The sequence below is a fragment of the Torulaspora delbrueckii genome, chromosome 8 (assembly GCF_000243375.1).
Source record: "Torulaspora delbrueckii CBS 1146 chromosome 8, complete genome".
NCBI classification, from domain to species: Eukaryota; Fungi; Ascomycota; class Saccharomycetes; order Saccharomycetales; family Saccharomycetaceae; genus Torulaspora; species Torulaspora delbrueckii.
Window position 1 is genome coordinate 31,220 of NC_016508.1, and position 27,760 is coordinate 58,979.

Sequence of the window (27,760 nt, forward strand, 5' to 3'; positions counted from 1 at the left end):
GAAAAATTGGTCGGTTCGATGATCAATATTAAACTCGATGAGCTTAAAAAGGGCTAAGGATTGCTCAATCTGCAAGCTTGTTATGACTTCAGTAGCACCCGTAGGGGATCCCCAGGTGTCTACCACTCAACCGGGTCCAAATGATGACACAGTGACAATTTCTTCGCTTGAACAGAGAACGTTAAGTCCCGAGTGGTTTCTGTATACAGAATTGGCCAGATTCCACTTGGGTGAAAGGGCATCATCGATTATTGATGTTTTACTATCAAAAGGCAGATTGAGTGTTTTTGAGATTCAAGAGAGACTGCCTGATCTGGATACCAGAAGCATTAGAACAACACTGGTTTCATTGATCCAATTGAGATGCGTCAAATACTGGGAAGAGACAACGCCAACAGGTAGAACAATAACTTATTACTATGCCAATGAAGATGGGCTTCTTCTATTTTTGTATTCCGGACTGATTATAGACGAAGTGAGCCAACAGTTCCAACAATCAAAGTTGGCCGCTCAAATCATGCAGAATATCCTCACATTAGGTTCTGTTACGACTGAAGATTTTTTGCAAAACTGCAAGGATTCTAAGAACGAGATCATATCTGTCTTTGTACAGCTCTGTGAAAACGAATTCCTATCGCCTTTGACCAAATTGCATTATACACCAATAAGTGACCTTTGGAACCATCTGTACCTCAAGGAATACAATGCTATCCCAAGGACTTCCACTCTTTCTGATTTGAAAAAGAGAACTGAGGCAAAAGGCAAAGCCAAGATTGAATTTCAAAGGCTCACAAATGCCGCTAGGGACACTTCTTCCATCCTCACAGTTGATCCGGAGACTTCACTAAGGAGCGTTGTAAACACCGTACCATTGGTTGTAAATTTGGAAAGGTTTCTTAAGACAAGAAGATCAAAGCATTTGGTCAAATATGTCGGCACTAGAATCGGATCTATCTCAGCCGAAATTTACAAAGTTGCTTTAAAACTCACTGAAAAGAAAACACCTCCATTAGTAGATCCGTTAACACAAACTGGTATACTTCAAGAATTAGACGAGGCGAAGGCCATCGAGGAAGAGTTGGAACTTGCAGAGGAGAAAACACAGGGCATTGCATTTAACGCCTTAGACATTTCAAAGTACTTGCCAGCAAGTTTAGATCTTCGTGGTAGCATAGTGTCAAGCACAAAAAGAGATAAGGCTTCCCGTGGAGCAAGTGATTCTCAATCTACAAAGAGACTAAAGACCGAAGACGGCTTTGTCATTCCAGCATTACCCAACTCTGTAAAGGAAGAGGATGATGGTGAAGAAGATATCAATCTCGATCTTGATGATATAGATGAAGATGACGCAGATCCACATTCCGCTTCTCTCATTACTAACCATTTAAAATTACTAGCATCCTCCAGCATACCATTCTTGAAGGAAACAAGACCAGGTGTTTACTACGTTCCTTACTCCAAATTAGTACCCGTGCTCAGGTCATCGATATACGACTACTTACTAGCATCAACTTTGGGTCCTTCTGCTATGCGTATACGCCGGTGCGTCTGTGCCAATAGTTTAATCTCCGAGAAGGTCATCAACTCAACAGCACTCATGAAGGAGAAGGATATTAGATCTACAATTGCTTCATTGGTGAAATACAATGTAGTTGAAATACAAGAAGTTCCCAGAACCGCAGATAGAGCCGCATCGAGAGCTGTGTTTCTCTTCAGATCAAAGGAGAGGCATGCCTATGATTTTATGAAACAAAATCTAGCTTGGAATATAGGGAACCTCTTATACAAAAAGGAGAAGTTAAAGGAGCAAAATGTTGACCTTTTGACAAAAGCTAATAGAGATGACGTCAAGGGAAGGGAGACTGAACTTCTTCTGCCCAGTGAACTTAATCAATTGAAGATGGTGAACGAACGTGAGCTGAACATCATTACTCGTATGTGTAGGGTTCTGTCATTGTGGGAAGTTTTTAAGCTCTTTTGAATCACAAATTATTGTATTAATATACCTTCTATAGACATTAAAGTTAACTCACTTCATCTAGAAACACTGTCTTAAAGATTGTAGAGCCGTAAGGTTAGTGGGGCAGAGGAACAGACTTCTTTGAATAGTTCTTAAGTCTCTCTGAGCGCAGTAGGACTCACTTAGCTGCTGAGCTGTGACCTTATTCTGACCATCAGCACTAATTCTTTGTTCAATCTTCTGGTCAACAGACAACCAAGCCTTATGATCATTCATGAATAGGAAGCAAGCTCTTTGCCATGTGCTTTTCGCGTCGGTCTGTATTTCAAGACGGTTCTTTATCTGCTCTATCAAATAAGGAACATCTCTGTGTTTGTCGGCGATGAGATCTGACAGAGGTAGTTCAGTAAACTCGGCAAGAATGGTATTCAGATCACCTTTCCTATTTTCAAGTATGGATATTGCCGCAATTGTGAGACTTACTGGCAGATCGGCTCCATTAACTCCCACATACTCCATCAACTCTTCCAAGGCAATATCTTTTGCGTCATCTGACCCAACCTCATACAGAATCTTCGCTATCAAGATTATTAGATGCCTGGAGATTTTTGATAACTTTAACAGCTCCTGAAGATGCTGTAAAGTTTCGTCAAAGTCACCAGAGAAAAAATACGCCAACGCCAGAGACACATGGTTCGATAGAGTCACCGTGGATCTCTCATCATCATCGAATTCCGTCAAAACACTTTGAGATACATTCGCATCATCAATGGCCGCCGTATAATTTCCAAAGCCTAACTGGATACGAGCAGTTTGTGACTTGATAACAGCATAATTGAACAGAGCTTTTTCGTCTTGAGCTCTCTCAAACTTTGCTTCCAAAGATTCTGCCAGTTTCAACGCAGCATCTTGCGCTTTAGAGAATATGCGGAGCCTTTCAAAGATGAGTAGAGCACATTGGAGGGCGAAGTCGTCATCAGGGTTCTCTTTGAAATATTGGTCTAGACCATAGGCCGCCGCTGTCAATTCTTCGACAACCTCTAGGTCTCTCTCATCGGTCGAATTACCGATACGATGCTGGAGAACGCTTTTTGCATAAAGCAGTTGAGCTGCCTTGGATCTCCCATTGGACAGTACGAATGCATGACCAAACATTTTGTAGCTTTCCACAAGATCTCCTTCCCTCTCGTTGATGAGAGCAATCCCTAACCATGGTGAGGAACTTTGCGGAGAAAGACTTTGGGACCTCTTGAGCACTTCTCTCGCAAACTCCACATCGTTGTTCTTTAAAGCCAGCATTGCTAGATTGAACCACACATCCAATTCCTTGGGCGCAAGTGCAGAGGCCTTGATAAAGCAATGTTGTGCAACCCTGTAGTTAACGTCCATAGTTGCTATCCCCAAACCGATCCACGATTCGGGTGTGTTGGATTGGTATTGGATAGATTTCTTGTAAGAAGTGATAGCGGCGTCCCTATAGTTCATTTGTTTAGAAATATTGTAGGCTGTCAGCTCCGCGCTCCCAACATTATACCACAGCGACGACCTTGCGGTCCTAGGGAGCTGATCAAAAGCGGCTGTAGAGACCGCATACTTGGCTGATAGGATCAAGAACTTACAAGCAATGGATATGTTACTATCGTCATTCCCAGAAAGCAAGTTATCCAATGTGACCTCATCTTGATCGTCAAGCTCCTTAGTAAAATCTGATATTTTAGCGCTATTGCAGATTGAGACTAAGGACTCTATAGGTAGTCTATCAACTTCCGAGGCGACTAGCACATAGAGATTCAATGACCTCATCAGTGCCAGCCATAAGTTCTGTGCGTGACATCCTAATTCTGTGGTTGCGTACTGAAGTACCTCGATTACATTTTCAGCAACTGACATCGCCTTCTTTAAAAGTCCTTGAGAATAAAGATCAAGTGCATAACTCACCAATGCACTAGCTAGTGCAACCTGATAAATCTCTTCTGATGGGGCAACAGCCGCGATATCTCTCAAGACTTGAATACTATCAACAAACTGACCAAGAGCTGCCAACGATTGTGCCTTGAGGTACCGACAATGCTGATGCTCAGAATCTAATTCCAAAGCCCTTTCAAAAACTTTCATAGAAGCTTCAATACGACCACAAGCGTAGTATGCTTGACCTAAACCGACCCATGACTCAACATCTTTGGGGTCAATTCGTAGAGCAGATTGAAACCATTCAATAGAAGATGCTTCTTCTTGAGTTTCTAGGTAAAATATCCCCACAACCCTATATGCCCAATTAACTTCTTTTGATTTCCGTTTAGCCTTTTCTGAGCCCAACAGCCTTTTCGCAACAGTGGAGGCAGCTTGCCAGTTAGACAAATCAGCATAGTTTTCCGACATGTACTTGGCAGCAACGATGTCCCCCGCATCAAGTTCAAAAGCTTTGTAATAACACTTAAAAGCTCTGGCCTTATCCGAAAAGAAGATTGAGTAAATATCACCCAGAGTGGAATAACTGGCAGAAAATGTATCCAAGATTTTAATAGAGCTCACCAGCTGCTTAAAAGCATATCTCACGTTATCGTGGTCTTTGGTTGGCTCCCGTTGTTCGATCATGATATGCACTTTAGCTTGTCTCCATATATTCAAAGCTCTGAATTCAACCGCACGAAGGTCCGTTCCCTCAATATTCTCTAAAACACTCTTGAAGATAGACAAGGCATGTTCCAAATTACCAAGCTGTGCTTCATTCCATCCCAGTTCAGACATCACCTCCATATTATTTGGAAACTCCAGAGCAACTTCATTCAGTAAAGCATTCGCATTGGCCCATTCTTCTCTTTCAACAAAAATTAGGCCTTTCCCCAACTTTGCATGTGTGTTTTCTGGATCATCTGTCAGCACCTTTTCGAATAAGCTCATTGCCGCATTATGATTCTTCGGAGCATCAATGTAAGTATATAAAATCGCTAGACTCAAGGTAAATTGCTTCTTAGAGTTGACGAATCGACCCCCCAAATCTCTGATTTTGTATGCAATCACAGATATACCAGTTTTAACGTATGGTAAGGCAGCTTCATACTCTCTTGAATAGACGTAGTACTGCGAAACCACACGATTAGCGAGGATACTGTTTTGAGCTTTTGATATATTTTCGAGCAACGCATCAACAACTTCTTCTTCTAAAAGACCTGCAACCTCGTTCTCCTTCTCCATCATTTCATTGAGGGCATTCTTTTCGCCCTCATCGAAGTCAGCCAAATCTCGGGCATCTTCGTGCTCTATCGATTGATTAGGTGTAATATTGAGCTTCTTCATATCATATTTCGAAAAGATTGACGATAACCAAGCATAAAGTATGATTGCCAAGGGCTCTATGGGAAATTTCTTGAAAAATTTCAAGATGAGTTGCTGATCCATATTATCTAGATCTGAGTAATCTTGCCATTCGAAAAACAATTTCCATGCTAACGGTGACCTATGATCCACCAACACCATGTCTTCTACCATTCTTTTGACGTCTATAAAATATGAGCTTTTCAACTCTTTAGGCATGGATTTGAGTACCAAAATTCTATATTCTAACCATTCACTCTCAAGTTCAGCTCTCAAATCATCATCATCAGTAATGTTCACCAGCTGATTGTACAGAAACTCGATCCTTGAATCCTTGTAAACATCCCAAGCCAGAGAGTTCATTTTCATCTGGTACTCGGGATCCTGAGCGCTCAACTTTAACCTCTCACGACTGACAATCTTTGAGATATGAACCTTTTGATTTGCATCTAAAATCGAAATTAGTTTTCTTAGAGCCTCCTGAGGAGTAATTAAATGGCGGCCAAGTCTTTCCGCCGTTGGCGAACCAGGGATCATATGCCAAAGGAAGGATTCCTTACTACCTGGGACTTTCTTGATGAATGTGCGTATGTTATGAATTAGTTCCACTTGCGATTGTTCTTGTTCAAGTAACAGTCGGGCGTATTCACTACTGAGATCGAAGTATTCATCGTAAGATACCACGTCGGGCACTATATTTGGACTGTTCAAAAATTGGATGAGACCCTTCCAGGCCAGTAGATTGTCTGGAGCTAGCTCAATGGCTGCTTTATAGTGTTCAACAGAATCCTTACTCTTTCCTTCAATGCAGGAGTATGACTTACCTAGGAATACCTGAGCAAAATAGTTAGATTGGTCGAGATTCAGCACTTTTTTCGATATACTGACAGCTTCTTCATAGTCCTCTCTAGCCAGCTCAGTCTTTGCCTCCTTCAAGAGTTCCTTTACCGTTGACATGGTGGTTATCCTTTAACAGTTTTGGATTGACCTAGATTTTACTATTCTTGTTTTTTATTTTACATAGTGAATGGGAAAAACAGCAAATGATATAATGTAAACACTACAAGAAGAGGCAAACGAACCTATGCAAAGTAGCGAGTCTCTAAATTTCAGTCAGCTTAGCCAGAACCACATCAAAACATTGAAAGATGCATTCCAAATGCTCGACGATGACGGGGACAGTAGAGTCTCACAGAAAGATCTAAAAACTATGTATCGAAGTATTGGCAAACAACTAACAGATGAACAAGCAAACGAAATGTTGCAAGTAGAAGGGTCTGAGGATAAGAACGGGATTTCGTTCCCAGAATATTTGGCGGTCATGAGTAAAACGGTGGGTGAATTTCCTGAAGATTCCGAAATAATTGACTGCCTCAAAACGCTCTCAGGGAATGACGACCTACAGATACCATTGGATGAGCTAGTGCAGCAGTTGAGGGAAGCAGGCTTCCAGGATCCAGAATCGGAATTTGAAAAAATATTCAAGGATTTTACGGCTAGAAACCAGGTGGTGGAGGGCAAGACCTTCAAGGGCTCTCAATTCATGGATATGATCTCCGATTGACGTTTCTAGTGTTTATATTATACAATTATGTGCCGTAATACTTTTGCTGGTCGAATCTTATAAATCTACAATTAGTTCTTCCACACTCCAATCTTCGAATGATCCATCTGGTAGGTATCTTCTTATGACCAATGGAATCTTTTTTTCAGCCAACTCCTTCATGGCGATTCTCAACGGATCAGTCTCACCTTCTAAATCCACAAACACTGGGGCATTCATGGATATTTGCAATGCTCTGGTCCCGAGAATTCTAGCCCTCTCATATTTTGTCATGTATGGCGTGGTGATCCTCTGGTCTTTAGGAATAGCTTTCTCTTTTAAGGTCTTCCTCCTAGTCTGTTCATGATTTTGATAGTCGTCCGGTCCATTCCCACCAGTGATAACAGTATGGCCATTCTCGGCCTTGACTTCGCCGGGAGCCTCGGATCCGCCATTGACGTTAGGACCACCAAACTCTCCATCATCGGAGAAATGTTCTACGTCAAAGTCTTCAAAGTTTTCCGCACCATCATTAAAACTATTATTTTACGCAATTGTTTGCTTCTCAGTTAGTAAAAAAAGCATTAAAAAAACTTCAAACACAGAATAACTCAAACTTACACTTCTTCGTAGTCAGACATTGATAACTGGCTTGAGTCAAATCACTTCAACACCTTCAAATTTAGGCGATGGTCTTTCAAAATGTCTATTGGTGATAAATTTCAAAATTTTTCAATATTGAAAACTCAAGTCATATTACACGTTTGATGCCAAGTCCTTATGCAATATGAAGAGACAACTCATCGCCATCGCCAACCTAAACAATTCTCGAAGGACTCTGTTCGGCTTAACTGGTAGCTGGGATGCTTACGGACCTGCGAGATGTAAAGGGAGAAATTGAGGAGTTAAAAGATCCCGGATCATTTTGTTTGTCCAGGTCAAATACCTCCGATAGTTTGAATTCGCTTTCAAGTATTACATCCTCCACAGCTTCTACTGCTAGGGCCAAAAGTTATTTCTGCGATTACGATGGCTGCAACAAGGCTTTTACACGACCTTCTTTGTTGACAGAACACCAGGAAGTTGTACATCAAGGGAAGAAACGGTATATATGCGACGAGTGTCACAGGTCATTCTCAAAGAAGAGCCACCTGGAACGTCATGTGTATGTCCATTCCCAGGATAAGCCTCTTCACTGCTCGTCTTGCGGAAAAGGGTTTACCACTGGGCAGCAATTAAGGAGGCATGAGATAACTCACACTAAATCATTCAAATGCCCTTACGATGAATGCAACGAGTCCTTTTACAAACATCCTCAACTGAGGTCCCACATACTAGCGGTTCATGAAAAGAAATTGAGCTGCAAGATTTGTAACAAGGAGTTCCAGAGGCCGTATAGGCTCCAAAACCATATGGTAAAGCATCATAACCCAGTCCTAGAGAATCCGTATCAATGTTCTTTTGCAAGTTGTGCCAAAAGTTTCAAGACGTGGTCTCAACTTCAGACCCATGTCAAAAGTGACCATCCAAAACTGCGATGTCCCGTGTGTGAGAAACCTTGTGTCGGAGAGAGTGGTCTTCAAATGCACATGAAAGTACACGACGAGAGCTTGGTCACCAGGAACTGGAAATGTCAAATTTGTGATAATATGTCTTTTGCAAGGAAATCATCTATGTTAGAACACTACGCCCAAGAGCATATCGAGGAGCACGCTAAGTTGTTGGTAGAGCAAACCCGCTCAGTAGGAATAATTGACGAGCGAGATTTCGATAGAGCGACGGAGATCTCTAATCAACAGGTAAAGAGACGAAAAATCAGTGAAATGGGGCTGCTCAAGAGTCAAGCTAAACTGCACCAATATTTCGCAGAAGGTAAAGGAGGACTACACCTTTTATTGAATACAGTTGGGAGAAAATTGAGGTGTCCTTATGACAAATGTTACAGAACCTTCAAAACCGAGGAGAAATTTCAAAAGCACTTGGATAAACATAAGATTCATCAATTGAAATTGAAAGTTTTGAAAGAAAAAATGGAATCATCTAGGAACGAAGCAAGTGCTGGTCACAGAGAAGACGAAGCTTTTGATGATTCACAAGTTGCAAATGATGAGAAGAATGCGAAGCTGACAAATAGTTAGACATTGTTCCTGATCTTTGGAGAAATCAAAAAATGGCGGAAATAAATCAAACGACATAGTCCTATATCCTATAACTAACATCTTGTAAACGTTCGAATTGATGTTGGCAATAATGTTGGCAATAATGTTACAAGCCCACATATTGTGCTACTCAACTGGTGCTCAAGGAGCTAAAAGAAAGCTTCTCTATAAGAAATATACATTAAAAGGATGGTAAAGCACAAAGCTTCCGATTTCTGCTTGAATGCGCCGTCATAACAATTCTGAACCATCAAGGCTCAAGATTAAATTCACATCTTAGAAAGGTTCATGTCACTCATAAAAAATAGCAGATCTTCATCCTCTTCTTCTTCACCTCCGAGTACCCCTTCAGAATTTCTCCTCTTTCCAGTAGCCTGCGACTCCGTGCGCTCCATTCCAGGCCTATGTAGCTTAGCATAAGCAGGCACCGCAATCGTAGTTGGTTGAGAATACTGCGATGGTTGAGGAATTGATAAGCGGTTTTTGGGTATTGAGGAAGCCACACTTTCCATTGACATTGGCGAAGTGTAATTTTTTAGTCCAGATTTGCCTAGGACTGTTTGATGCATCAGAAGATCATCTTCGTCGTCGTCTTCATTATCATTTGACGCATTGACATCTTGAGGACTCGCGTTATATTGGAAGCTGCCTTTAGACCCAAGGCTTTGTCGCTGGCTCGAAACACTACTTCCATGGAATGAAACACCACTTGGCCTGTGAGTCTCGGTTGAACTCCTCCGATTATCACCCGCGTCTTCATTCAGATCTGCTTGTGATAACCTAGATGGAATCGATGGATAGTTGACGGCAGGTGAAAATGAGGGCATAGGCGAATGTGAACTTGAACGGCGCCTTTGCGATGCATGAGAGGGATCCATTGATGTACTGAGACTCAAGTTCTCACTAATAAAGTCGTTAGTTGGTTTCAGACTTTGAAATTTCATTAGTGAGTTAGAAATGTCGACCGTCACAGATCTATTCTTGTTGAACTTCAATTCTGGCTTTTCGTCTATTAGCTTGACAAAGTCCAATAACGTGTCTGATTGATCCTCGGGCTGTTTGCTGGATTTTGCTAGCCTTTCGGTATGCTCTGTTTGTTTCGTACTAGAATGGCGTCGAATCCTTCCAAAAGATGATGAGTATTTCGAAGCACTCCCAACACTGGTACCTTCCACATGCATTTCTTGAGATTGCAAAGTGGGATTAGTAGGTATTGGGCTGTTGTTTGTTCTCTGAGCTTGTAGATTAGCAACTACAGACGAGGAGCTGGATGGATTCCGAGTTAGTGTCTGACTTTGAAATGTCGGTACGCTACCTACTGACCCTACTTTGAACATCTGCAGTTGCCTTGATATGGCAACTGGTCTTCGTTGTGAGGAAGGACGATCCATGGAACTTAGTGATCCAGCATGTGCTTGAGGGGACAATGATGGCGAGCGATTCGAAGCCAATCTTTTAACCATTGCTTCAGGGATATACTGATTGCTTGTGTAGTCTTCTTCAGTGTCATGTAGCTCAAAATGGCAGTCATGCCTATATGAGACAGATATTCTCAATAACCCAAATTTTGTCCAAACAGACGTTATCTTTCTTTGTTCCAAGTGTGAAGGTACGTTTGATTCATTGATCACATTAGAGTAAGTACTTATTATCGGCTTACTCAATCCAATCCTCCCTTTAGATAAGATAGGTTTTGATCCATCTAAGACTCTTGTAGATATTTGCAGGGCCGGCATAGAGCCCTGAATCTCTGAAAGTTTAGAAAGATTGACGTGAAGATCGTTCGCTGGTAGCAATTGAATGAGAGTGTACAAGTAACGAAACAATAGGATCAATTGGCTCGAAAGACCAGTGGAATCCTCCACCGTCGGCTTATGGCCCTTGAAAGAAGCAGAACTTTTATCTAATTCTATCAACCATCTCTCCAGAACAATCTCCGACTTTTTTGTACCTTTGCAAACGTTCCACATGTTTCCGTCTTCATCTCTTAATGTGACCCATTGTGAAGGCCCCACTTGCCTTAAATCGAGGTATGTTTCGATCACTAGGGGAGGAAGATCCTTCTCTCCGTCGAATTGTGACCACTGACGGATAATCTCTGGTAACTCAAGATCTGCATCCGTCTCTGATAAAAGCCATTCTTCATCGAATTCAGACGGCAGATCGCTTGATGTTTGATATTTAGTCGATTTTGCCGCACAGATTAGAGAAGTCGTTTTGACAAAAAAATTATCTATCAGCTCTATTATCTCTTTGTCAGTATTATATGAAACCATCATTCGCTCTTAACCATAAATGACTACACCCCTTTGTAGTTTAACGTTCAGGTTTAGGCGCCCACCACTTTTGAAAGACCCCACAGAGGTTAAATCAGTGACTTTTCTAGAACGCACACGAATGATGCCCGATCGCTGAAGCTATTAACCTTACAATACAATCAGTGTTAACTTTTATCCTTGACAGGCACTCCGAGCTAACAACTTTCTCGCTAAAGCAGTAGTCCTTGCAGACACGACCAATGGATGCCGCACAAAAAGAAGTCGAAGCTCACGAACCAAAATGTAAATGAGTGGCCCGATATTAAGACGCCTTGGGATACTAAATGCCTATTCCTCGGGGTATTTGATGGTTCATCTTGCTCACAAAGATTCAATTAGTGAGCTAGGACGCGCTCCCTCAAAATGCGATGCATTTCACGTGATATATCGGAGAATTAGATATGGAAGGTATAGATTGAAATAAGATCATTACGTAGGTATTTAGTGGTCACTTGAATCCTCGTACTTGCTCCAGAGGTCGTAGAATAGGTCCAGTAGACAACCTGTACTCCAGGCTTGGGTTGGGCTCGAGTCGTTACACAACTGGCCATCTTTGTTCGTGAGCTCTGTTATACCAGCCCAGGGACTCTCGGCAATCCACTCAGTGTGCTTAACCATTCGTGAGAAGAGTTGCTGGTATAGGTAGGACGATGGTGCAGTTTTTGCGTCGTTCTGGGCTCTTGGATCTGTGAGGAAATTGAAACGATGGAATGACCTGAGAAAATAGCCGTAAAGCCATACCCATTCGGGGCCTTGGTGATAATTTCTTCCCTTAGATGTGGCAAAGTCCTCGGAGTCCTCGCCGTTGTTGTAGTAAGGGCGGTAGTTGTAGTCACTTGGATCCAAAGTGCGCATACCGACGGGTCCTCTCAGTATCTTATCTGCTTCGTTAATGGCGTGGACAGCTAGCTTCGGCGTGAAGAGTTCAGGTGCTACTGCCATGGCAATGGCAAAATTGGGTCTTAGTTGATAATCCTCATAGGGTTTTCCGGACCGGTACAAATCCTTGTATATACCTCTTCGGTTGACAATTTTGCTGTCGATGTCGTACTTGCAATCATCAGCAGGATCTTCTGGCACGTAGAATTTCTTCTCAAAATTGTTCAATAGTAACTTTTCCCACTCCTTTAAACTTATCTCTGTACCATCTTCTTTCTCAACTTTAGTGAACTTGAACTTCCCATTTTCATTAAGCTCGTTGACAAATCTCAGAGCACTTTTCAATAGCCCATTGATTTCAACGGCAGCGCCGTCTCTTGGGGTACCAGGAACACCCACAGAACCTGCTTTTTCACTTTCACCCATTTTATCCATCCAAGTACCGCAATTGAATTGCGAACCTCCGTGAATCAATCCGGTGGACCAATCGACATGAACTTCGACATTGAAACCTTCATCCTTCATGACCCTATCCAAGTTTGGCCCCGCATTAGCCTCTCTGTACTTAATCCCTTTGGCGTGTCTGACGAGTATCTCATACATCACCTCTTCAAGCGTGCTTGAGTAGCTAAAAGCCTTTGGATCATCGAAAGTTATGTATGTGTCGTCTAGCGGGAAACGTCTAGTGACTTTTTCCTTTAAAATTGACTCTCCACTGGGTACTATATCGACATAATCCTGGATTGCTTGGAAGAAAAACCATGCAGCATCACGAGCGTTATACCTTGGGTTTCTTCCTGCGTCGAGTAAGTTGGGAATCAAACCATGCTTCAAAGTCTTAGCAAATGCAAGAATATGAGATTTCGCTTCATCAAATCTTCCGGTTGTCAGTAGCAAACCCCTCAACGATATGAACACATCTCTACCCCAACATCTCATATAATCAGTGCTGAAATGCGGTAAGCCAGCCGCCATTGCAGGAACGTTTTCCTTCGGTAGGATAGAGGTCGATCTCATCCGCGACACCATTTGAATAGAAGTCATTGACAAACTCTGAACAAACAATGTTGATTTCCCTATGTTGGCAGACATCAACTGCATGGCACGGAATCGGCAACAACCATAAAGTAGTCCAATCACCAGTGCGAAGTAGCTTGGAGCGAGATAATGCGGAATATCCCTGATTCTGTCAAATCTGTCACGCAACCACGTTTGAACGTCAGTTACACCTGCTCCATCTCTATACGAGCCCAGCCTGTTGATGATATAATCGAAGGCCCAAGGTCCATTACGTAAATTCTCGCTCAATGGGTGGGCTAAGTCATTAGAGAAAATGATCGGATGTAAGACAGACACCCAGCCTTGCAAACCACAATAGACAAGTTTGCCATAGTTCGGTATATCATATGCTCCATTACGACCAGCAGAGCTGTCATATTCCTCTGGTTCTGAACGATACAAAATTGAATTCAGAGAATCCAGGTCGACGTTTGCTGTGGCTTTTAATGCCTGGGACCTGATAAATTGGTCCAGACTCTCATCAACACCTAACTGCTGGGTTTTGAAGATGGCAATCGAACCCTGGGGAAATGCTTCATTTACAGTGATGATTGATATCTTCTTAGCGCTGTCAAAGTCAGTCTGAACAGCCTTTATCTCGACCAACTTGGTTGGAATACCTTTGAGCAGCTTTTCATCGTGGGGAACTTCACCATTCTTTTTCAAAGAGTACGCAAATTGGAATTTGCAAGCGGTCTGAGACAGTTGTAGTTGAGGTAAAGGTTGTTCTTCTCCACCTTCATCAAATTTCGTTCTAGCAACCAGATACCAACCGCTACCTGTTTTTGCATCTGTACGATGGAAAGTAATATATTGACCAGCATGGTGAACGTGCATTTCTGCATCCTCAATATCAGAGCCCAATTGACTAATTTCCGCTCGAATACCGTTCAACTTTGATTTGACCTCGCCTATGCCATTACCATCTTTAACATCATAAACCCTCTTCTCTTGAACCAGATCTAGTAGTTCTGGGAAGATTTCGTCGTAACCATAGACAGAACCAATCGCACTCGAGCACAACGCGACTAGTGCTGCGTTTGGTAAAGTATCCTCGACCGTTCTCTTTTGATAAGGAGTCTCGTTGTCATGAGTACAATCCATGAATAGAGCATGTGGAGGAGCTGCTGTCAAAATCTTGGGGATCAGGATTTCGGATGCTGAACTAATGTAGCCACTCCGTGGCTCATGGAAATTTTGATTGGTCTCTAGATCCGCAGGAAATGGGAAGTTATCAAGGGGAAGAAATTTGTAAGAACCAATGGGCCTACCACCGTGCTTGTGGATAAGGCGGCTAAGCTCATCGACAGACCAAGCTTGCATGGCCTCTCTGATTAGGGACGAGATACCTAGTCTTTCAACAAATAGGCAATCCATCGTTTCGGAACCGGAGAACAGTTCTGCGACGACATAAAGATTTGGATTAACGCTTCTTGCGAGATCTAAAAAATACTCTGCCACATGCAAAGGCGTCGAGTGACAATTATCGATTCTGAAGCCATCGAATATTTTAGCATTTATTTTCACATACTTGGATATTCTTTCCCATAGGTAAGGTGAATCCTGTGGACCTCTACCGTATCTCAACTTGACACAGTCTCCCCATACAATCACTTCTCTACGCAAGTAAGCTCTCGACTTATTCGAGGCAAAATCGACCAAAGGGTTACCGTTCCATATCCAACCATTGTTTGCCAGCGCATATTCCCGGCCATCATTCGCTCTAAACCTGGTGAAATATGGCTCTGTCAATGGCAGCTTATCTGTGATTGGCCCCTGTTTTGGCCCATGGTCGTCAATTCTTAGATACTTGATACGGTTGAATAGTTGCTCGAGGATCTCGCTCACATCGTCGTCGTAACTCTGATAGAGCGGTAAATTCACTTCGTCTAGGATCTTGTGCGCATGATCAAGGATCTCATTCTCGAAGGACTCACCGTATAGGTTTTTCAAAACTTTGATAAATCTTTTTGTATCGATTTGATTACCATTACGTCCTGCAAGTCCTCCAAATTCTTCGGCAGTAGCATGTGCGCGCACGAACTCCGCGATCTGGACGAAATTGTCTTTCACTATATCGCTAGGGACCTCTAAAGGACTTTCTTCACTGCTAGCATCATCCCACAACTTTTTAACGCTGTCTACAGTGCCTGGCACATCCACCACGTAGAATTCCCACAGCTTTAGAGAGCCCAATACGTGCACTTTGATACCATCCATAACCTTGAACAGATCATCGGTATTTTTCAAATCAACGGGGTATCCAAGTCTCTTCAAATTGCTGCTGAACTCCAGCAATTGGCGGTCCAGTTCGATAGCAGCTGTCAGATGTGGAGCAGTCTCGGCGCTGTAACCAGCATCTGGATGTTCCAAGAGCCAAGGTGAGTTATTTGCTGTGTGATTAAAAACAATATCTGTTAGGGAAAGCATGTTGTACTTCTTTTGCAACCCACTGACCATTCTATGAACTTGCTCCTCATCCTGGAAGTAGTCTGGATCGAATTTGAGCTGATCTTTAATTGAATAAGGCGAATTGGACTCTCCACGCTCTTGCAAAGGAGTGAAATGAATCATATTATAGCCCTTCGCAGCAATTCTTGCAAATACCTTATCCCAATCGGAACCCATCCACTTGGAAATAACACTTTGCAAGGCAATAGAGTCTAATTGCATGGAATGACCATTTATTTGTAAGGTTGGGGGCACCACAAAGTAAAACTTGCGTGTAGTCTCGAGAACTTCATGCTCATTTCTGAAGGATAGATAGAAACAGTATGGACCCGGACTATAAACTGGTAAATCGATCATGTCATCTCGATGGAAGCTCGTAGAGATCCTACGCTTGTAAAAACGGTTTCTGTCAAAGCCAGTGCCAGCATCTGGCGGACAATTGTGCCAAACAAGCCCATCTCTAGCCACTGGAGAACCTGCCCCAACCAATAGTCTCACAGTAAACAATGGCGACTTCAATGACCAGTCTTTTGGAAGTGGAAGCGAAGGTAAAGTAAGCACACCTTTACCGTACGCGCAACTAACGAGCGGCTCGCCCGAGTCGCTCAACCTTAGAAGCACCGTTCGATCCATTGGTGTTAGTGATCAATTGACCTCGAGCCTCGAGCCTTGAACCTCGTAAGCGTACCTCCACTTTTATAGCGGAAGACCCCCTACTGCAGGAACAATAAACCCCCGTTTACGCAAACGGGTAACTTACAAGTCGCTACATAGCTAGAATACGAGGCTGTAGAGTTGGTATAGGGCGTAAATGACTAGGATAGCCCAGAAGACAACAAACAGCACTAGGTTATTGGCTCCGTAGCGGAAACAGTACAATTCCTTTAATTGCACCAAGTATTGCACGACAACTTTACCCGAGAGCTTAGATTCACCTTCAGTACGCACACCGAATGAGAATGGCACTTCACCCACAGCTGAGGCTGTTCTTGGGAGTGGCAGCTTAGCTAGAAGTTCGAGCGCGATCTTAAAACCTTGCGAATTAATCGATGCAGGATCTGCGTCAGTGAGATACTTCTTCTGTAGCCCAAAGAAACCGCTCATGGGGTCAGAAGCAGATGTTAGAGGTTTAGCCATGGCACGGGCAGTTGAAGAGATAACTCTTCTATATAGAGGCCAGTCCTTGTCGATACCGACCCCAGGAGCATAACGAGTACCAATGGCAAATGGATGGCTTCTCAAAGACTCCAAGAGTTGAGGAACACTCTCTGGAGGGTGTTGTAAGTCTGCATCCATACAGACAAGGTATTCACCTTGAGCTTCGTGAAACCCACGCAGGACAGCAGACGAAAGGCCACGTTCATCGGTTCTTACAATAATACGAACGTTGTAGCCACTTTTCTTGAGTGCTTCAACTTCTTCTACAGACCCATCTTGGGAGTTGTCATCAACGAAGATTAATTCCGTGGTCTTGCAAGCCTCATTACCGAGTGCAGCGAACAACCGAGTGGTCAATGGCTTGATGTTTAGTTTCTCCTTGTATGCAGGAACAATGATTGAATTCGTGATAGCCATTGAGAAGTGTTATAGCACTGTATTGTCCTAAAGTGTTGTAGTATTGACGTGACTTAATAGTTCGAAAGGTACTTAGATTTTAACATAAACTGTAAAAGATGGCACGTGATGTACTAGTAGTTAAGCTGTATAACAAACTCTCTATCATTCGGCAGCTTCTGGCTGGGGTTGTCCGATCCACAGGACGTTGTTGCAACGCACAAAGATTTCACCAACAGTTCCGCGAGAACGGCCGTCGACGAACTCCTCTGCGTCCCGCAGCCTCACGTTGAAGTAATTGTCGGTCGACACTAGCGTTCCCCGATACTGTGTACTATTAAACTTGAGCGTCACAACCACCGGTTGGTCCACTAGCTCGCGCAGGAACGGTTTGGGGTTCACTGGCGTGAACGACATCTCGCTGTTGTGCTCTTTGTTCAACTGGTTCTGTTAGCTATAAAATAGTTCTTTAATAACAATCTCTTTAAAAGTCACGTGAATACGCTTAGTGACTATATTTGAGTCACTTTGAGTTGGTAGTTGGGCTTTCCGTGGTCATATTCGAATCTTAGCATAGCCCAGCATAGGTCTGCGACGATTGAGGCTATTGCGAGTGCGTAGACTAGGGTGATCGCGTAAAAGAAATTGCTGTTTCCGGAACCAAGGTCAACCCACAAGTGGTAAAAGATCGGTGAGAGGACTACAGCGTGTAGGAACAGTAAGCACGAGAGTGCCGAGTAGCGCAGGTATCCGAATAACGGGTGGAACAGCGGCAGGAAACCGAGCAAAAAGCCTGCATCGCCCAGAGTTGGGTACGGTTTAGTGAGTGTGATCCACCCGACGCACAGAACAAATGCGTAGCAGGGTTGTCTGTAGAAGCGGACTGTGAGCGGAGCAATGAATGAAACAACAACGATGTTGAATACCGCTTTGAAGAACGGTACGTATGCATCGAACATTTCGGCGAAAAAATACCACCATAGTCCCAGGTTTGGGAAGAGCTTGTCGAATCTGACTAATGACCCATAAGTGGCATCAAGGAAAGCCCAGTTATTGCCGCACGCAGTGTAGCTCAGTGTGAGTAATACTGCGACAGTAAAACTAGTGATAGCGGCAGCTTTCACTCGGGAGCTTCTTGTTTCGAATATAGCAAACAATGGGAACACCAGTAGTAGCGGATATAGTGAAAGATACCCTGCAGTAGCAATTGCCACAGAGGCAACCAAAACGTTACCTTGTAGCGCGTGCAGGACAGCGGTCGATATGCAAACGTTGGTGAAGATCACTGACGATCTGCTCACGCAAGATAAAAGCGCCAAAGGATTGAGAGAGTATAGCAAACAGGGTATCCATGCGGGTATGGTAATAGATTTGCTGAAACAACGCGCTATACACGCCAGTTGGTACGCGATTAGGGCGTCCAAACATGCATAAAGGAGGGAAACCAAAAATTCTGGCTCAATTAATGACATCAAAACTACCAATAGTGGCGAATGGTGAATTACACCACCATTGTAGAGTTCAAAGCCTTGCTTCAACATGTAAACGCCCTCACGCAGGGACCGGTAAGAAGTGAACGGTGTAGAGAACTCAACAGACTTATCGAGCTGTTGTTGTAACTGGGGGAAGGAGAGGGAAACAATCATCCGCACGGCCACACACACCAGTACAACCCATCTTTCAGGGGTCTCCATCTCTATGGCGGCTTGAATTGATGTGGTGATTGTTGTTATATAAAACGAATTAAACTATAAGTTTAACCGTGGTCTGTGATGACCACTATAGTTAACATCTTATGGTAGCGCCATGCAACAATAATAATGCCAATCGAACCTCATATCTAGTTTACGTCTTGAATACCACTGAATATGCACAATAGACGAGAAATTGTGGGCAACTCATCACATAGCGAAGTTGTTTTCAGGCTAGTGACAAGGAATATTCATTGAGCAGTTATATTTGAAACTTCGCTTCAAGTCAGTCAAACACTTGTATATTCTTTCCTTAGCTTGTTAGAGGTATAGGATTGAGATACTAGTAACCTTTAGACAAATTTAGTGACCATTTTGGTTTAGAGAGTGAAATGCGTCGAGCAGCTGCTCGATCGAGCGAAATCGATTAAAAGTTTAGATGATCATTTACGTAGAAAATCAAAACAATTTAGGCATCATAAGACCAGACTCGAAGCTAAAGAAATGGAACCAGCTCTCAAAGTGGACGGGACACAAAAATCTTTTGGAGGCTTGGCTCTACATTGTAAGTTATGAATCACACAAGGATTATGTCTTCTTGTGCTTGTACAAAGTAAAAACATACTGCTTCTCGGTCTCGCACCATGTGTCGCTACTTGATATTAACAAGATCTTTTCAAATACTCGATTTGAGTCCCAACAACCGGCTATGATTTTTTTGAGATAAAATGCACCGATCGGATGCTGCTACCGTTAACCAATAGGATTATAAAAGTTGACTTCTGATGACGGGATAATACAGACAATTGAGCAGTTCATTGAGATAAGCATAGGAATAGTCAAATCCACGTCACTCTTGTTCTGTTTAGTTGGATGACAGCCGCAGTCCGGCTGTTCAGTTGCATTGATCGAGCAGGTTTCAATTTTGATATGACTGGATCATCTAGTTTTAACTAGAGATTTTTCTCTGGATTCCATAAGTGACATTATTACTCGTAGTAATTCATATTGATACCTCTTGCTCCTTCTACTTCGACGTTCACTTTATAAACCATCAGCTTGCTGCATAATAAGATGGATAAATGCCCTGATTACCGGCTGCGTACTTCATTTTTCCTTTGTTGTTAATCGACGACACGATTTTTTTGGCTGACACTTTAGTTTCAAAACTCAAAAGCCACGCTCCTTGATGATTACTTAATGAAAAAACCACTGGATTATCATACGAATAATTTCTAGTGTTTTGCCAAATTCTTTGACTGCTACTTCGTAGTGCACTTTCACTCAAATTTGGCAACAGAATAAAAAACTTAAACTATTCCCAGAAACCCTCAAAATTGACGGGGAAAAGACTGACATGTATCATTGTATCACCGCTATCTCTATGTACCACTGTGAAAGCTCAATGGTGCCTCATGGTTCGTAAAACCAGTTTTAATACTATTTACTGTTCACTTGTTCAGCCTCGTATAGAGAGATCACCAATTTTTCATGAAACAGGAGGTGAACCTACCACGGTGGCGATACAAGCAACAACAAACAATTCTATTAGGGAAATATAGGCTATTGAAGGCCATTGAGTTTCTGTGATAGTTTGTAGATCGAGTGTGGGTTGGTGCTAACATGGATTTTGAGACTAACGAAGACATCAACGGGGTACGCTTCTCGTGGAACGTGTTTCCTTCGACTAGAACCGACGCCAATAAGAACGTTGTGCCCGTCGGTTGTCTGTACACACCGTTGAAGGAGTATGATGAGTTACAAGTGGCTCCCTATAACCCTGTGGTGTGTGCGGGTCCTCAATGTAAGGGTATCTTGAACCCTTACTGTGCCATTGATCCCAGAAACAACTCGTGGACTTGTCCGATCTGTAACTCTAGAAACCATCTGCCAGCGCAGTATGCCAATATGACTCAGGAAAATATGCCAATTGAATTGCAACACGCTACAGTCGAGTATATTACCAATAGACCAGTGCAAATTCCTCCGATCTTCTTCTTCGTGGTCGATATCACGGCAGAACAAGAGAACTTGGATGCTTTGAAGGAATCTATTGTCACTTCTCTTTCCCTACTTCCTCCAAATGCGTACGTTGGGTTGATTACTTACGGGAATGTGGTCCAATTGCATGATCTGTCGAGCCAGGTCATTGATAGATGTAATGTGTTTCGTGGTGACAGGGAATACCAGCTGGAGCAACTGGTCGAGATGTTGACTGGTCAGAAACCTACCAACTCGATGGGTGCCATGCCAAATGCTAAGATCACTCCATTCTCTTTAAACAGGTTCTTCCTACCGTTGGAGCAAGTAGAGTTTAAATTGAACCAATTGTTGGAAAACTTGACACCAGATCAATGGACCGTCCATGCTGGCCATAGACCACTAAGAGCTACAGGTTCGGCTTTGAATATCGCATCCTTGTTGCTTCAAGGTTGTTACAAGAATGTTGCTGCAAGAATTATTCTCTTTGCATCTGGTCCATGTACTGTGTCTCCAGGTTTGATCGTTTCCAGTGAACTGAAGGATCCACTAAGGTCCCATCACGATATCGATTCCGATCGTGCCAGTCATTATAAGAAAGCTTCCAAATATTATAATCAACTTGCAGAGAGGGTAGCACTAAATGGTCACACTGTGGATGTCTTTGCTGGTTGTTACGATCAAATCGGTATGTCTGAAATGAAGCAACTGACCGATTCCACTGGTGGAATTTTATTGTTGACTGATGCATTCTCAACTGCGATCTTTAAGCAATCTTACATGAGACTATTCTCCAAGGACGAAGAAGGTTATTTGAAGATGGCCTTCAATGGTAACATGTCCGTCAAGACCAGTAAAGAACTGAAACTTCAAGGCCTTATCGGTCATGCTTCTGCAGTCAAGAAGAGTGATGGGAACAATATTAGCGATTCTGAGATCGGTATTGGTGGAACTTCTACTTGGAAAATGTCAGCGCTTTCACCAAACCATACTTATGCAGTTTTCTTCGAGATAGCTAATACCGCTGCAACGACTCCCGTTGTTGCCGACAGACCTCGTTTGGCTTACACTCAATTCATTACCAATTACCAACATTCATCGGGTACAAACCGTGTAAGAGTTACCACTGTGGCAAACCAATTGTTACCGTTTGGCGCACCAGCAATCGCTGCCTCTTTCGATCAAGAGGCCGCTGCTGTGCTGATGGCCCGGATAGCTGTTTATAAGGCTGAGTCGGACGATGGAGCTGATGTTATCAGATGGATTGATAGAACTCTGATCAAACTGTGTCAAAAATATGCCGACTACAACAAGGACGATCCTTCTTCGTTCAGATTGGCACCAAACTTTTCCCTGTATCCACAATTTACCTATTACTTGAGAAGATCTCAATTTTTGAGTGTTTTCAACAACTCCCCCGATGAAACCGCATTCTACAGACATATTTTCACTAGGGAAGATACAACTAACTCTTTGATCATGATCCAGCCAACTCTGACATCCTTTTCCATGGAAGATGACCCACAACCAGTCCTACTTGACTCTGTCTCTGTTAAGCCAAACACCATTTTACTATTGGATACGTTCTTTTTCATCTTGATATACCACGGTGAACAAATAGCTCAATGGAGAAAAGCAGGCTATCAGGATGATCCTCAGTATGCAGCCTTTAAATCCTTGTTGGAAGAACCTAAATTGGAAGCTGCTGAACTGTTGGTCGACAGATTTCCATTGCCAAGATTCATCGATACAGAAGCTGGTGGGTCTCAAGCCAGATTTTTACTGTCTAAGCTGAATCCATCTGACAGCTATCAAGATGCCACCCACGGCGGCTCTACCATCGTCTTGACAGATGATGTTTCATTGCAAAACTTCATGACGCATTTGCAACAGGTGGCAGTAAGTGGTCAAACATGAAGCATGGGCACTTAGTGTCAAGAGGATCTTTGTGACTTTTACGCATTGGTCGCATTGCGAAAAGTGCGTGCCTCATCTGTTGATGAAATTGCTAAAGAAAGCATCTATTTAACAGAATTGGTAATTAATCATGTATTTTACTGCTTGGACTCATTATAGTCTGGGTAAATGAACATTTCGTTTAGCGACTATCAAAACTCATATATAGGCATGTCAAGAGTTATACCATCGAAGATGACGAGATTGTTTAATGGAGATTGCCTTTTTCCAAGAATATTTATCACATCCTGTGCAACTGCCCCGCCTATTACAGCTGCCACCGGGGTAAATTCGACGCCAACCTGATTGAAAAACTGTTCAACGTATTGGTCATTCAAAACTGTCTCGGGTACTTGCAACTGTCGACACGCAGATAGCGCTTCACACTTTAGATCCTCAGAATTATTTAAAGGTTTTTCTGAGAACAATGCTATCGTCAGCGGTACAGCGCTAGAAAGCCTCTTCATCTGGCGGCGATTCAGTTTTCCTTGTAAAGTGGCTGTTTTGAGCATGTCGCCGAACGTTTTGTAGTAATTTCTAGTAGTGATGACCTCATAGATTTTACTGGCTTCCTCTTCATCTACTTGAACTTCAACATCAATTATTTCGGTGTTAGGAGAAACCTTACCAACTTCTGTGGGTTTGAAGCTCTTGACTTTCTTTTCCTTTGCATCGAACTGAATTAGATCAACGAAAATGTATGCAAATAACCCATTAGAACCAGCAATATATAGCGGGATATTATATTTCCTTGTTATTTCATTTAATCGGGCCATCTCATCGCACTTCAACTCAGTCCCGATGACTAAATCAAAGTTACTAAAGTAATTTGGCTGTTTTGAACTAAACTCATCAATATCAAATACAATATTAACTCTGGGATTCATCTCTAAAATTCGATCTTTGGCGGCATCAAGCCTGTAAGATCCAACATTGTCTTTACTTAAAAAGAATTGAGATGAAAGATCTTCTTCAGTCGCCTTATGGCTATCTAAAATGGTCAGGGATCCAAACCCACTAAGAACGATGTTCTTGCAAATTTCAGTACCGATGGAACTCAGATTTATCAGCAGGACCCTTGCGGATCTCATTCGCGCCTGTGCAGCCATGCCCCAAAGCCGTATCTGTCTGTCATACAACGCAATCTCATCTTCAGTCAGTTTCTGGCCATTGGTACTGATTGACATATCTATCAGCAGTCAATTGTAGGTCTTTAAAGATTTTGAACTCCTAACCGTTCTTTGTTCTTGAGTTTAAATTCTTTTGATGAAAAAATCCATGATCATCGAATTTTCATCAAACAGTTGTACAATTGCACAGTAGCCCAACTTAGTCGATAAGATAACCATTCGTGCATGTATATTGAGAAGGAATATTTCACGTTATACAGCGAGTTGATATTTGTGAGTCGCCATGGATCTGCTTAAAATACTGGATACGAAACCTGTCCCAGCGATCGTCGATGCCCGAACTTTAGGTATTGCTGATGACACTTCTGGTGACTATTGGCTACCAACTACGATGTCATTGTATCAGAAGGAGCTGACGGACCAGATTGTCTCCTTACACTACTCCGACATTCTGAGATATTTTGAAACAAATGACTATAAAGAGGACGTTATAGTGGAGTCGATGAAGACTATGTGCTTGAACAGTGCATATGTCGCTACACATCCTTGCCTCTTGATTGACCATTGTATGCCAAAATCTCTGATAACTAAAGATATTCCCAATCATCTGGCCGAGATGAGCGGTAAATTTGCAGCTCTACGGGATTTGATCAATTTAGTTCAAGAATATGAAACTAATACAGCGATTATCTGTAGGCCAGGTCGAACCATGGACCTTTTGGAAGCCTTGCTCCTTGGGAACAAAGTTTGCATCAAGCGCTACGATAACCATTCAGTGAAATCGAAACAGCGGCCGCGTTCATTCCCCTGTACTTGTCATTTATTCCCGTCAAGTGGTCTGAAACTAGATAAAAATTCATTCAAAGCATCAGGAATATTTGATATGCTAATCTGCCTCGACCCCACAGTGAATACCGAACAGGAAGAGGTAGACCGTATATTGCGGCACGAAAGAAATCCGAAAAGTGAAGAAGCAGTTGCCCCAATTGTAAGGTTAGTCACAATTAACTCTGTTGATCATTGTGAACTGTACTTTGGAAGATTATATGATAAAAAATCTCGAGAGTTCCTGGAGAGCGTTACCGCGGCAGTAGTTGTTTTAAGAGATAGAGTGGGTACTCTTCCGCCCGATCTGAGGCCGATATACTCTCAGAATTTGCGATATCTGGTAGAATGGCTTGAAAACCCTAGTATATCATGGCCGCTACCCAGCGTCTACCGTATCAAGAAGTATACTCCCCTGGATGTGGAGAGGTCACTGCTAACCGAGGTACATTATAGCCAAATTGAGGATGAGCTAGAGGCTGCTTTTTCTAATGTTAGGAAGCGTGGGCGGACTAAAATTGAGAAGGAAGCTTCTCAAAGCGCAGAGATTAATTCCTATTATTTATCGAAGAGGCTAAATAAAGATTACACGACAAACCCTTCGAAGCAAGACATGGCCAAACTAACGGGTATATCAACTGCAAATAAGAGTTCGCAAGCTGGTTATCATTTGTCAAGTGGTATGCTTACACATCGATTGATTCAATCAATGGGTCAAACTTACGTGTTCCTTAATAATCTGATGAAAGAACATAACAGTTATGATAGAATGAATGATATACAGGAGGAACACAAAAGTTTGTTGGAGAAAGAGGTCGGTACTATGGACGAGAAATTGTCCGGGGCCATCGGTAAACAACAAGAAAACATCTCAAAGTCGGAGGCAACTGATAAATCGAACCTTGAAAAGCATCAGTCGATACAGCGATATGAAGCCGATATGGAAATACTTATGAATCAATTGGACTCGAAAAGAGACAGGTACTCGGAATTGAAGCAACTTTTTCTACGACATAGCGATCTGCAAGAAAGGATCAACCGAGAGAAAGGTTTTTCATTATCAAAAGATGCTGAGAAGGAGTATACATCGAAGGAGTGTGAACGAGCGGACCAATCAGTCAAGGAAAGCGCTAATGAGATAGAAAAAATAACTGAAGAAGTAACAAGACTTCAAAATTTGATGAAAAATGAATTTGCTCAGACTGCATATAAAAGCGCAGAAGTTTCTCAAAACATATCATCACTAAAACCTTTGATTGAAGCGGAAAAATTACGTTGTCGAGAACTGAAAAACAAGTGTCAGTTAGTGGAAAAACAGTTAAGTAACGTTCAAACGCCTAGAGTACGTCTCTCGAACGAAAAAAATGGCTCAGGAAGGCGCTTCAAAAACTCAGTTTGAAAATAAATAGTCATAGGTCATCAAATTATATAATTACAACGTATGCTGTCAGTTATCTACATTCCATGACTTGACCGACCTGTCCCACCCTGCACTTACAACAGACCCATCATGCGTACCGAGATCCAGAGCCAAAATCTTGTCAGTATGACCCTTCAAAATCGTTATCTTATTCCAACTGTCACCGCTGTATACGTTTATGTTCTTATCGTAGCCGCACGACATCAAGAACTTACCATTATGTTTCTCAAATCGAATGCCAGAAACGATACTGTTGTGCGCCAGAAGCACCTGGGGTTGGTTAGTCTTCCTAATGTCCCATATATTAACAGTACCATCTCCACTTGCAGTCGCAACTTCAAATCCTCTCGGAGACCAGTCAACACTGTAAATTGGTTTGGTATGGCCTGATAGGACCATAGCACAGTTACCAGATCGAATATCCCATATCATACCTGTACAGTCCAAGCCTGCACTACATAGGAGAGAACCATCAGATTGGAAAGCTAGACAAAACACCTCCTTACCATGACCCTCTTGCAGAAGTAATTCGTGATTGGTCTCCGCATCCCAAAGCCTCCAAGTGTTATCAAAAGATGCCGAAGCTATGTATCTGCCAAAAGGATGGAACCTGCAACCTGCAACCCGTCTCTCATGGCCTTGTAGGTCTGCCACTTGCCGAAGCTCTCCCGATTGAACTGTAAATAACTTAACCAAACCGTCCTCACCTCCAGTGGCAAGAAGGTCGCCTGAGCTATTCCAGTCCACTTCTCCCACTTTCCCGGTATGTGCATTCTCCACTGAGCTTTTAATGTTTAAACTTCCAGCTGATATAGTCTTTATGCCACCATCCCAGCTTCCAACAGCCAAGTGCTTATCATCCGGAGAAAACTTCACGGAAGATATGGGGCGTGAAGATGCAATTTGAGATCCGAGTAGCCCAATGTTCTCCAATTGATGGGCCAACGTTCGCCTGTACTTAATTTCTTTCGAGATATCAAAATAGATGGCTTCCTGTCTTTCTTTATGCAGTCTCCTCTTGGCTCGATCCGTAGAATACTGTACTAAAAATCTCCTTGCATTTTTGAGCTCTTCACTGGCTGGTGTGAAGAAATCCTCGTCTTCTTCTTCATCTTCTTCCTCTATTTTGTTATCCTTCAGCAATGAGCCCTCGAAGATCTCCATATAAGTCTTATTGGCGAGCAGGAGCTCGATCAATCTCTCTCGCCTAGTGAACACGTCCTCCCCATCATTACTCTCAGGCTCGTTCAGCAACAAAAGTGTTCTCCTAACCTCTAAATCTTCAGTTGGTACTAAATTAATTCTTGGATCCTTTCTGAAATCAAACCTTTGGAGACTTTCTCGTACATTGAACCCGTCCTTATTGGGCTTGTCATCTAAACGAACTTCCAATTCCTCATAAGTGATGGAATTGTGAGGCTTCATCTTACTTTGTCTGTGCTTGCGAGTTTCTATAGACTTGGTTAACCATGCAACTAAAGGTGCTTCTAATGAACAAATGTATAAAAAACCTACCTAAA

At 42.6% G+C, this 27,760-nt stretch overlaps 14 protein-coding genes across 14 annotated transcripts; 5 read left to right on the top strand and 9 right to left on the bottom strand.

Annotated features, from left to right (window-relative positions):
• Positions 1-82: 82 nt before the first annotated feature.
• RPC82 (DNA-directed RNA polymerase III subunit C82) lies at positions 83-1,981 on the top strand (the record flags this gene model as incomplete). Its single annotated transcript, XM_003683046.1, has 1 exon — positions 83-1,981. One exon carries the CDS (start codon positions 83-85, stop codon positions 1,979-1,981), a length of 1,899 nt encoding a protein of 632 aa, XP_003683094.1.
• Positions 1,982-2,038: 57 nt separating this feature from the next.
• On the bottom strand, positions 2,039-6,232 carry SKI3 (SKI complex subunit tetratricopeptide repeat protein SKI3; the record flags this gene model as incomplete). The annotated part of the gene is made up of 1 exon (XM_003683047.1): positions 2,039-6,232. One exon carries the CDS (start codon positions 6,230-6,232, stop codon positions 2,039-2,041), a length of 4,194 nt encoding a protein of 1,397 aa, XP_003683095.1.
• Positions 6,233-6,359: 127 nt separating this feature from the next.
• Positions 6,360-6,839, top strand: MLC2 (Mlc2p; the record flags this gene model as incomplete). Its single annotated transcript, XM_003683048.1, has 1 exon — positions 6,360-6,839. The coding sequence occupies one exon, from the start codon at positions 6,360-6,362 to the stop codon at positions 6,837-6,839; it is 480 nt and encodes a 159-aa protein (XP_003683096.1).
• A 57-nt stretch (positions 6,840-6,896) lies between these two features.
• On the bottom strand, positions 6,897-7,459 carry RPO26 (DNA-directed RNA polymerase core subunit RPO26; the record flags this gene model as incomplete). The annotated part of the gene is made up of 2 exons (XM_003683049.1): positions 6,897-7,356; positions 7,440-7,459. 2 exons carry the CDS (start codon positions 7,457-7,459, stop codon positions 6,897-6,899), a joined length of 480 nt encoding a protein of 159 aa, XP_003683097.1.
• A 222-nt stretch (positions 7,460-7,681) lies between these two features.
• On the top strand, positions 7,682-8,956 carry PZF1 (Pzf1p; the record flags this gene model as incomplete). Its single annotated transcript, XM_003683050.1, has 1 exon — positions 7,682-8,956. The coding sequence occupies one exon, from the start codon at positions 7,682-7,684 to the stop codon at positions 8,954-8,956; it is 1,275 nt and encodes a 424-aa protein (XP_003683098.1).
• Positions 8,957-9,246: 290 nt separating this feature from the next.
• ATG13 (serine/threonine protein kinase regulatory subunit ATG13) lies at positions 9,247-11,256 on the bottom strand (the record flags this gene model as incomplete). The annotated part of the gene is made up of 1 exon (XM_003683051.1): positions 9,247-11,256. One exon carries the CDS (start codon positions 11,254-11,256, stop codon positions 9,247-9,249), a length of 2,010 nt encoding a protein of 669 aa, XP_003683099.1.
• Positions 11,257-11,736: 480 nt separating this feature from the next.
• Positions 11,737-16,317, bottom strand: GDB1 (bifunctional 4-alpha-glucanotransferase/amylo-alpha-1,6-glucosidase; the record flags this gene model as incomplete). The annotated part of the gene is made up of 1 exon (XM_003683052.1): positions 11,737-16,317. The coding sequence occupies one exon, from the start codon at positions 16,315-16,317 to the stop codon at positions 11,737-11,739; it is 4,581 nt and encodes a 1,526-aa protein (XP_003683100.1).
• Positions 16,318-16,458: 141 nt separating this feature from the next.
• Positions 16,459-17,259, bottom strand: DPM1 (dolichyl-phosphate beta-D-mannosyltransferase; the record flags this gene model as incomplete). Its single annotated transcript, XM_003683053.1, has 1 exon — positions 16,459-17,259. The coding sequence occupies one exon, from the start codon at positions 17,257-17,259 to the stop codon at positions 16,459-16,461; it is 801 nt and encodes a 266-aa protein (XP_003683101.1).
• A 144-nt stretch (positions 17,260-17,403) lies between these two features.
• On the bottom strand, positions 17,404-17,655 carry SMX3 (mRNA splicing protein SMX3; the record flags this gene model as incomplete). Its single annotated transcript, XM_003683054.1, has 1 exon — positions 17,404-17,655. The coding sequence occupies one exon, from the start codon at positions 17,653-17,655 to the stop codon at positions 17,404-17,406; it is 252 nt and encodes an 83-aa protein (XP_003683102.1).
• Positions 17,656-17,750: 95 nt separating this feature from the next.
• On the bottom strand, positions 17,751-18,932 carry GAB1 (GPI-anchor transamidase subunit GAB1; the record flags this gene model as incomplete). The annotated part of the gene is made up of 1 exon (XM_003683055.1): positions 17,751-18,932. One exon carries the CDS (start codon positions 18,930-18,932, stop codon positions 17,751-17,753), a length of 1,182 nt encoding a protein of 393 aa, XP_003683103.1.
• Positions 18,933-20,552: 1,620 nt separating this feature from the next.
• Positions 20,553-22,826, top strand: SEC23 (GTPase-activating protein SEC23; the record flags this gene model as incomplete). The annotated part of the gene is made up of 1 exon (XM_003683056.1): positions 20,553-22,826. The coding sequence occupies one exon, from the start codon at positions 20,553-20,555 to the stop codon at positions 22,824-22,826; it is 2,274 nt and encodes a 757-aa protein (XP_003683104.1).
• Positions 22,827-23,017: 191 nt separating this feature from the next.
• AOS1 (E1 ubiquitin-activating protein AOS1) lies at positions 23,018-24,052 on the bottom strand (the record flags this gene model as incomplete). Its single annotated transcript, XM_003683057.1, has 1 exon — positions 23,018-24,052. One exon carries the CDS (start codon positions 24,050-24,052, stop codon positions 23,018-23,020), a length of 1,035 nt encoding a protein of 344 aa, XP_003683105.1.
• Positions 24,053-24,278: 226 nt separating this feature from the next.
• HDA3 (Hda3p) lies at positions 24,279-26,219 on the top strand (the record flags this gene model as incomplete). The annotated part of the gene is made up of 1 exon (XM_003683058.1): positions 24,279-26,219. The coding sequence occupies one exon, from the start codon at positions 24,279-24,281 to the stop codon at positions 26,217-26,219; it is 1,941 nt and encodes a 646-aa protein (XP_003683106.1).
• Positions 26,220-26,267: 48 nt separating this feature from the next.
• On the bottom strand, positions 26,268-27,665 carry PRP4 (U4/U6-U5 snRNP complex subunit PRP4; the record flags this gene model as incomplete). Its single annotated transcript, XM_003683059.1, has 1 exon — positions 26,268-27,665. One exon carries the CDS (start codon positions 27,663-27,665, stop codon positions 26,268-26,270), a length of 1,398 nt encoding a protein of 465 aa, XP_003683107.1.
• Positions 27,666-27,760: the final 95 nt, after the last annotated feature.